At 42.2% G+C, this 9,703-nt stretch overlaps 1 protein-coding gene across 1 annotated transcript; it reads left to right on the forward strand.

The window, feature by feature from the left end:
- The first annotated feature begins 4,995 nt into the window (after positions 1 to 4,995).
- On the forward strand, positions 4,996 to 7,197 carry LOC100501372 (uncharacterized). Its single transcript, NM_001362814.1, has 7 exons — positions 4,996 to 5,188; positions 5,298 to 5,392; positions 5,596 to 5,716; positions 5,818 to 5,936; positions 6,021 to 6,216; positions 6,319 to 6,465; positions 6,828 to 7,197. The coding sequence occupies exons 1-7, from the start codon at positions 5,123 to 5,125 to the stop codon at positions 7,113 to 7,115; spliced, it is 1,032 nt and encodes a 343-aa protein (NP_001349743.1). The 5' UTR covers positions 4,996 to 5,122; the 3' UTR covers positions 7,116 to 7,197.
- The last annotated feature ends 2,506 nt before the right edge of the window (positions 7,198 to 9,703 follow it).

The following is a 9,703-nucleotide window of genomic DNA, read 5'->3' on the forward strand; positions in this document are numbered from 1 at the left end:
GACATGGCCTCCAATCGGGTCATCATTTCTCGCCATGTCACCTTCGACGAGACCTCCTTTCCGTTCGCCGAACATACAGTCGCGAGCTCTCAAGAATCTAACCTTGATTTTTTACTTGATATGGTGATCCCGACGCTGCCCATTGGGTCGCGCTCTCTTGCAGGTCTCGACGTTGCACCTGTTGGACTGGAACCAACAGCCGGTGCTCGTGGCCAGCTCACTGTTGCCCCTGCTGGGCCATCGACTACATTTGGTGCCAGCAGACCGCTCGCCAGTGCCCCTGCTGGACCATCGTCCGAGGTTCGTACCAGCGGGCCACTCGCCGCTACTCCTGCTGCATCACCGCTCGTGGTCGGTGCTGACGGGCCTCCTCTACACCGCTCTTCACCAGCGCCACCGGCTCATCAGCCCAGCCCTGCTGTACCCCCGTCAGGGGATATTGCCAGCGGAGCCGACCCAGGAGGCGTGGTTCTGTCGCCAGGTGCTGCAATCGCTCCACTGCCGACTCTGGCTCCTGCTGCCTCTAGTCGCACGGGCCAACCTCCAGTTGTGGTTCCAGTCACACCAGTGGCCAACACCCACCGCATGACCACCAGGGGAAAAGATGGTTTTCGGTTGCCTGTCACACGGATGAATCTACACGCTGCCACCCTGTCACCGATACCCAGGACATACCGTGGCGTTCTAGCAGACCCCAATTGGCGTGCCGCTATGACTGACGAATTTGAAGCTCTCAAGACCAACAGAACCTGGGATCTGATTCCCCGGCCTCCAGACGTTAATCTCGTCTCTGGCAAATGGATATTCCATCACAAACTCAACCCTGATGGCTCTCTTGCTCGCTACAAGGCTTGTTGGGTACTTCGCGGTTTCACTCAGTGACCTGGAATCGACTTTGATGAAACATTCAGTCCTGTTGTCAAACACACTACAATTCGGATGGTACTGACTTTGGCTCTTGCTCGTGATTGGCCAATTCATCAGCTTGACGTCAACAATGCATTTCTTCATGGAACTCTGTCTGAAACAGTATACTGTGTTCAACCTTCTGGTTTCGTTGATCCTCATTTCCCAGACCATGTCTGCCGCCTCAAGAAATCCCTCTACGGCCTCAAACAAGCTCCCCGCGCCTGGTTTGGTCGGTTCGCTGCTCACCTACTCTCATTGGGTTTTACTGAAGCAAAGACAGATGCATCACTTTTCATTTTTCATCGTGGGACTGACATAGTATACTTGCTACTCTATGTTGATGACATTGTTCTCACTGCGTCCTCTGATGGTCTACTCCGGCGCACCATTGATGCCCTCCAGCAGGAATTCTCGATGAAAGACCTTGGACCACTTCACCATTTTTTGGGATTGTCAGTGACCAGACAACATGGATCCATGCACCTCTCTCAGCGTCACTACATCTTGGAGATTCTCGAGCGTGCTGGTATGAGTGATTGCAAGCCCTGTAGTACACCCATTGACACCCACTCCAAGCTCTCTGCTAATGGTGACCCTGTCGACGACGCCACGGACTATCGGAGCATTGCAGGTGCTTTACAGTATCTCACCTTCACTCGCCCCGACATTGCCTACGCCGTGCAACAGGTCTGTCTTTTCATGCATGACCCCCGGATGCCTCACCTAGCCTTGATCAAGCGCATTCTTCGTTACCTCCATGGCACTCTTGATCATGGGCTACTCCTTCATCGCACGGACCCCTCAACATTGGTCGTCTACACCGATGCTGACTGGGCTGGCTGCCCTGACACTCGGAAATCTACCTCCGGCTATGGTGTCTTCCTTGGTGACAACCTTATCTCTTGGTCTTCCAAACGTCAACAGACTGTGTCCCGTTCTAGTGCTGAAGCTAAATACCGTGCTGTTGCAAATGGTGTTGCCGAGGCATCGTGGCTCCGCCAGCTCTTACTGGAACTTCACTCCCCACTCACTCGGGCCACCGTGGTCTACTGCGACAACATTAGTGCAGTCTACCTCTCCACAAACCCAGTTCAGCATCAGCGGACCAAACATGTGGAGATCGATCTACACTTTGTTCGTGAGCGCGTGGCGCTTGGACATGTCCGTGTTTTTCATGTGCCAACCTCGTCACAGTATGCCGACATCTTCACGAAAGGGCTACCGACATCCATCTTCATGGAATTTCGCTCCAGTCTCAACGTTCGACCATCTACCGTTTTGACTGCGGGGGAGTGTTAGACATATACGGGCACGTCCCACGCGCACGGACGCCCGCGCATCACGCGCTGCCGTTGTCAGCGCAATTGGCAAGTCTAGATTAGGCAGATGCAATCAATCTCTCCTGTAATCTCTCCCTCGATTGTATCTCTCCTATATGTATGCCTGATGGCCAATGGAAGTGATATCGCGTGAACTTTCTTCCGCTTTCAGTAAAGTTAGCTAGCTCTCAAGAAGCTTATGAAAAATTGCTTTGCAAAATGGAAACTCTTTCTAAACTATATTTTAGTTAGTTCATCATTATGAACTAAATAACAAGCTTGATGTTGTAGATAGTAACACTTATGCACCTAAAATTAAAAAATAAAATTGTCAAAAAGGATGTCTCTACTTCTTACAATGATTTAATTCATTTAGACACATCCTCTTGCAAACAAGTTTGTTTTAAGAATGTGTTTGTAGAAACATGTTCACAAAAAGTTGCAATGGATAATGAGAAACTAAAGCAAGAAGTGGCTCGCCTCACTAAGTACTTAATTCAAGTAAACGATAAAACGAAATCAATCGACCATATCAAGATAACACCATGGAGGAGTGAAGAAGCTTTATGAGGGAGCAACCATGAATTGCTATGTGTGCCACAAGGAAGTCCATAAATCCTATGAGTGAAAGGTGAAGAATTGGAGAGAAAAGAAGAAAGAAAATAAAAAACAATCAAGATTTCAACACATACACCAACAAGGTTGACAAGATCAATACACCATACTTATTGAATAAAAATAAGAATGCAAGGTGGTGAACACCAAGGTGAACAAGCAAGCCAACACAAGAGGGGACAAACAATTTTGGGTTCCAAAGAAAATTACTTCGATCATGAAAAATAACCAATAAGGTTTAGATCCCAAAGGGGATTCGAGAAATATGATGAACTTTAAGGAATTTAGAGACTTGGCAAAGGGAGGATGAATATCATGGAGTGCATAATTTGGATCTTGTCATTGTCAAGTATGTTAGTGAATAATATGGACTAAAATCCCCCTTCCCATGTTATAGGTAACTAGATTTAAATTATTACAATTTAAACTAAAATATAGTTCCTTTTATATATAGGTTTGCTTGTTTAAATTCTTGTTATGCATACACTAGGTAAATCATATGGTAGGAATTCTTAGTTTTACTCTTAACCCTTAGAGCAAACCTAAATGACTTAAATTGTGTAGGAGCATGCATGGCACATAGCTATAGCTTCTTACTTAAATTGGTTCATCTTATAGCCAAAGTCCAAATCAACACCTCACCCTAAATATCAACCACAAATGATGTTTGCTTTCATGTAACATCATCTTTCAAAGCTGTATATTGACATTAAAACTTTGAATGCATGTCTCCTGCAAGTATTTGACACTTGTATGCACACTTTTAGGGGGGCAATCTACAAGTTGGAACCTTTACGGCTAACATCTTTTAAAGTTTATCATGTTTGTAGTAGTCTAATGAAAGAGAAATGGAGTCCTTTGAGCTAAGCATGGATAATCACTTTCAAGTGGTATTACATATCCTTTGTACTACCACATATCATAAAAGTTTATATCAAATCTTATTGGATTTTTACATGTGGTATCCCTAAACAAATGCTATTATGTTGTCATTTAATTGGTACCTTTTACATGATTACTTGTGCTTAAAATTTTGGTTATGCATATAATTTTCCATCCATCATATGTATGCATTTACTTAGGGAGAGTTTATCTATGTAATGTGAGAGTCAAGTTTGTTCACTTTATTTTCACAAAATTCAACCCTCCCTTGTGCTACTAATACCTTTCTTTTTGTGTTTGATTTCAAAGGGGTAGTTTGAAGGACCAAAACAAGCCCAACCCATAATAAATATAAAAATAACAAATTCAAAGTTTTCAAGCTTGCAAATGATATTGAATGGGGGAGAATTTTATTTTGGGAGATGGTCTGAAAATGGGAGGAAGTAGATTATGGAGTTAGGGGGAAGCTAAAATCCATAATGCCACATAAAGAAATATTTATACAATGGCAAGAGCAAGATAAGTATTCAAAGTTACATCCAATTGATATTCTTTAGCATTATAAGTTCTTTTCAAATGATATTCTTTAGGATTCTATGAGCTTGCTCTTGCATTGTACCCTAGCAAGTAGATAATGTGCTTTATTCCCAACTAAGATAACTTCCACAAATATTTTTAGAAGTTTCTAAGGAATTTAAATATGAACCCATGTAAAGTCATCGGAAATATTTATGTAAGTTATGGATCCACATTAGAGTGCTCAGAAAATTCATAAAATATTTATATAAGCTATTTTAGCAGATAAGAGGGCTATGCACAAATCTAAAATGTTGTCACCTTGTTATAGTTACCATGTGTCTATATATCGTCGATTTATCTATGTCTATGAAATTTGGGTCTGATGATATTTTACGAACATGTTTTGTTGTAACGATAAATATCATATTCTCTCGATAGTGAAATAATTAAAATTTTGTCATTTGAAATATTGACATCTTGTTATAATTACCTTGGTGTCTATTAATTATAAGTCCAACTATATCTATAAATGTGTGTTTGATGGTAATTTTACACACGTGTTTAGTTGTAATTGTAATGACAAGTATCAGATTTACTCCTTAGCTGTGGCCGATAGCCGGTAGCCCGATAAGACTCAGGTAATCAGTTGGACACGTAGCACTAGCACATCTATTCCGCTTCCCTCTCCCACTCCACTCGCCATGGCGGAAGCGCTCGTGGGCCTCCGCATCGCTGCCCCCGCCGTCTCGTAGCCGCAGCCTAGGTTTCATGGCAGCCAGCTTCTTCCCGTTGTGCACCTCGCCGCGTCCCGGCGCAACCGACTGTGCACCGCCCGTGCGGCCGTCTCAGGGCCACCGGAGGTGGACGAGGACGATTCCATGAGCATCGACAACTTGCATCGCTTCTTCGACCTCAACGTCGGGAAGTGGGATGGCCGGTTCTACGTATGCTCCGCCCTCTGCCAGTTCGCATCTAATCTTCGAGCCTTTCTGCATTTTCCGGATACGTGATCTGGCTGAGTGTTGTGCGCGCCTGTGCTTGTGTTCTGTGTAGCAATTCGACGCGCACGGGAAGGTTCTTCAGGAGATTAGCACGAGGCTGTCCGTGAGCTCGTACGGGGAGGACAAACTCATCAGCCTCCTGCAATCGTAATATTCATTCCCAGAGTGCCAGTGAATAATGATAACTATCATCATTATCCATGTTAATTGGGAACGTTTTCGGTTGTCATACTATTTTTCAATCATCTCTTATGTGTATATATATGTCAGGTCTGTGACAATAAATCAATCATAATGCTTTTGCTTGTTGCATTTGCCTGAATCATTATATTTACATGTTGAGATTTTAGGTTGTACATTAAGCAAGGATCCTCTGCAATATCGATTGTGGACGAAGAGGATTCTGAACCTGAATGGGTGGAGTACAAAATCAAAGAGACGAACATGTTCACTGTGGACAAATATCAGCAGGTGCGCTGAAATTTGTATTTTGTCCATGATCCCATCTTTCTTATAGTTGCAAATTCTGTACATCTGGGCTTAGTTAATGAGTGGTATTGTTTAGTGTACAGATAGGGTTCTTTCCTGAACAAAAGGCATTTGCTCTGAGGTACCAGACTGCTGGAATGCTGGAGACTGTTCTTCGGATTGGTGTGCTTGGAGAAGATGATACTGGTGAAGAATCCCCCAAGTAAGTGATAGCGACGAATTTAGTTGCTTATTGTCTAGTGAAACTCTTATATGAGGTGTAACTGAGCTATCTTGTCTTCACCAGAAACTTGAAGATACCTTCTCGTAAGCCATCTATTGTATGTGAAAATTGTCTTTACTCCCTTGAAGGCAATGGTAGAATCAGGGCTTTTCACATAATGGATCCAAAGGGAGTGCTCGACACACTTCTTGTTTTTCATGAGAAGAGGCAGGGATCTAAAGTGCCACAGCCACTTACAAACTATTCAGTTGGTACCAAGGTGAGTTCAGTTCAGTCATTGGAACACTGAAACCTTCATGTATAATTATCTTATGCCAGGATCTTGCTGAATTACCCCAACTTTTTATTCTTTTGTCATTAGAGTGCTAGCAGCGATAGGATAAATGCACTACTTGGAAGATGGGAGGGGCATTCTGTGACTAAGCGGAGTGGGGTGTATGGAGCAACACTTGTTGAGGCAGATACAGCTATTGTTCTCAAGATGGACAGTAATGGCCAATTAATTCAGGTATGTTTCAGAGCTTCTTAATGCAATTGAAACATAATCCCACTGTTTGAATCGTAAAAAATTCTGACTACTCCCTCCGTTTCGTTTTAGTTGTCGCTGGATAGTGCAAAATTGAACTATCCAGCGACAACTAAAAAGAAACGGAGGGAGTAATATTTTGGCACAGTGGACCCAATCAACTATCCCTACATTCATGCATGGACAAAATGATTGTACTTTTGCTTTATTTTAATCAAACTTCTACTTTACAAGAACCACCAAAAAGTAGTGAACAAAACTTTTGCACATACCCTTTGGTTCTGCATCAGAACATGTTTATAGGGGAAAAAATGCCCATTTAATGTAGTTATTTGTCATCGTAGGATACTTTATCAACTAAATTCGGAACTGGAACAACAACGGTCAACTGGACAGGATCAGCAAATGACAACTTGCTTCAGTTTGATGGAGGATATGAAATAACATTGCTACCTGGTGGGATGTACATGGGATATCCGTCAGACATTAGCAAATCTGTTGCCCAATTAGATTCTTTTCATTTGGAGTTCTGTTGGATGGAATCACCTGGAAAGAGGCAGCGGCTTGTCCGAACTTACGATTCAGCTGGTTTGGCTGTTTCGTCGACCTATTTTTCTGAAACCAAAGTATGAGTCACAGTTTCCTCTTACAAAATGTATTGCAACGAATTTTGTAAGTGATCCAATAATCTCACTAACTATTTTTGTTGTTCCGTGCATGATACTTGAGTGTATATTCTCAGATTTTTTTTCTCTCTATCCAAAAGGCAGAAATTTATTAACCAAGCAGCATTGTTTTTTTTGAAAAACCAAGCAGCACGTTCTTGTTTTACTCAAATTCTATTGTTGCGGAGGTCTAGCCATTTGGGTTACCCGATTTTTTCGGGTCGGGTAATGAGAATTAGGATTCGAAATATACCCGTTCGAAACCTTTACCCGAGATTTTGGATATCCAGAAATTCGGGTTCAAGTAGACCCAATTTACCTAATTCTAGTATTAAGCAATAAAGACAATAAAATTGAAGTGAATATTACATGTAACAAATCAATATAATTTTTCAACAAGCTACTTGTATGTTTTTATAGTCACACCACACTACTCACAAGTCTCACACATATTATTAAATTAGAATAGATCTATATTAATTTGTTTTAAATAATATATTTATATTAAATATTCGAGATATTTCAAGTGAGTTGGGTAGTTCGGGTACTGGGTAACATTACCTGAACTACTCAAACTAAATTTGAGTTTTTACAATTGCTATACGAAATTAGTTTTTACAATTGCTATGTGAAATTGTGATGGGGTATTTTGTTCGGGTAATTTAGGTTTGAGGTCTGGGTATCGGATATTTTGTCCAATCCTAGTCTGTAGTCATTCGCCTCTGTGATAACGGAGGGACAGCATAAAATTCAGCAACCTGATTTCTCATAAATATACACTGAAACACCTTGTGCGCATGAATGAAAAACCTCACCTAAACTTAAACCTATCAAACCACAAGCTGTTCAAAATTCCAAAAAATAATAAACTTGCATAAATTAATTCACTAGGACATCAACGCTCATCTCAACGTAGAAGTATCACGTGTAATGTCAACTCATCCATAGAAGCAACCACTTCATATATGAAACAATAGCAAACAAGATGTGACTTACGTTGTGCTTCTTCTGCTTTTAGAACCAACTTCTATTTTGAAAAGGTAGAAAGCTGAATCAAAGGTCTCTCATCTAACCCTTGCTTTTCTCGCCGTAGCTGCTTTTTCGTAGTTCAACTTACGAAGCAGTTAGGCTCCTGCTCTTCCGGCGGTGGCAGCGAACCAAGTTCAAAAAAATTGCCCACTTATCATCGATTAGAGGTACCAAACTATTATTTCTTTTTTTCACAGTAAGCAGTAGAAAGTATTTTTTTTTCTCACAATAGATAATAGAACCAAATGCACCTTTAGAGTGTGTTTGGTTGTCCTTGTGCTCTGTCATTCTGTTAACAATTCAACGTGCACGAGAAGGTTCTTTAGGAGATTAGCACGTTGTCAATGGTCCTTATAACTTAACTAGGTGTGTGTCCGTGCGTTGCAACGGGAACATATAATAACATGATAACTTATATACAAAACTTGTCTTATATTGTTATAAGAAAATATTTCATAATCCATTTGTAATTCTAGTCATAAATAAATTTTGTTATTTTATTTAGCTGTTTCACTACTACATTGTAACCATCAGTATCATGCAGACTTCGATATATGTCACGATTTGCATGGTCTCATCATTGAAGAGCACGTGTCACACCTGCCAGTACAAGTTCCCTCGTACATTATCAGTCATGAGGTACGCACCATCATACACGCTTGCTTAAACAAAAAAAGGTAAGTGTATGTGTTTGCGAAGAGAATTAAAGGCTGGCCGGCACAAAAGTTACCCCGACGATGGCGAGTGGTCATTTATGTCGGTCCTCCTCTGCGTCACCTCTGGCGCCAAGATGATGCCACAATTCTTGATATAGTAGTCGTCGAACGCGCACGACATGGCAAGTACCAATGACTCTTAGCTGGGCTGCCAAACAAAGTGCACCCCTGGCTCATCAGCGAGGTAGTACACCTAGCCGTTACACCACCGGATGTGCTACTCCTCTATATACATCTTGTTCGAAGACACCCACACAACGTCAGCAACGGTCATCGTTCCAGCGCACAAGAATTCATGGCCGGTCAGTAGCGACTTACGTGGCAGATTGAGCTTCAGATGGATGATGAGCTGGACGGTGTGATAGCACCGTCGTCGGATGCGGTGCCTAGAACAACTCGAGAGTCGCCGGTGTTGGCGACGACCATGAGGTCCCCCTGTTTAAAGATGGACAGCACAATGCAGCCGCTCTGGACCACGTCCAAGCGGCGGCTGCGCAGCAGCTTGCCAAACACAGCGGCACATGCGGCCACGTAGGACTGCTTCCAGAGGTCGAACTGACAGTTACCAAGCTTCTTCTCGTCACCGATGAGCAACACCAACATGAGCACCTCCTGCCAGTGGTGTTTGTTCGGGTTTCCAAGTAAGAAACATGGATTCATCTTTGGCGTTGGTTTATGAAAATGACTTACAAGCCAGATCCATGGAAAATATTACGGAGAATAAATGTCACACATATAAAAAAGGAATTTAAGTTGAAAATATTATTCAAACAAAAGAAATTGCATGCAAGGCTCTTCTTTAAATACTAC

This window comes from Zea mays, chromosome 1 (assembly GCF_902167145.1).
Source record: "Zea mays cultivar B73 chromosome 1, Zm-B73-REFERENCE-NAM-5.0, whole genome shotgun sequence".
Classification (NCBI taxonomy): domain Eukaryota; kingdom Viridiplantae; phylum Streptophyta; class Magnoliopsida; order Poales; family Poaceae; genus Zea; species Zea mays.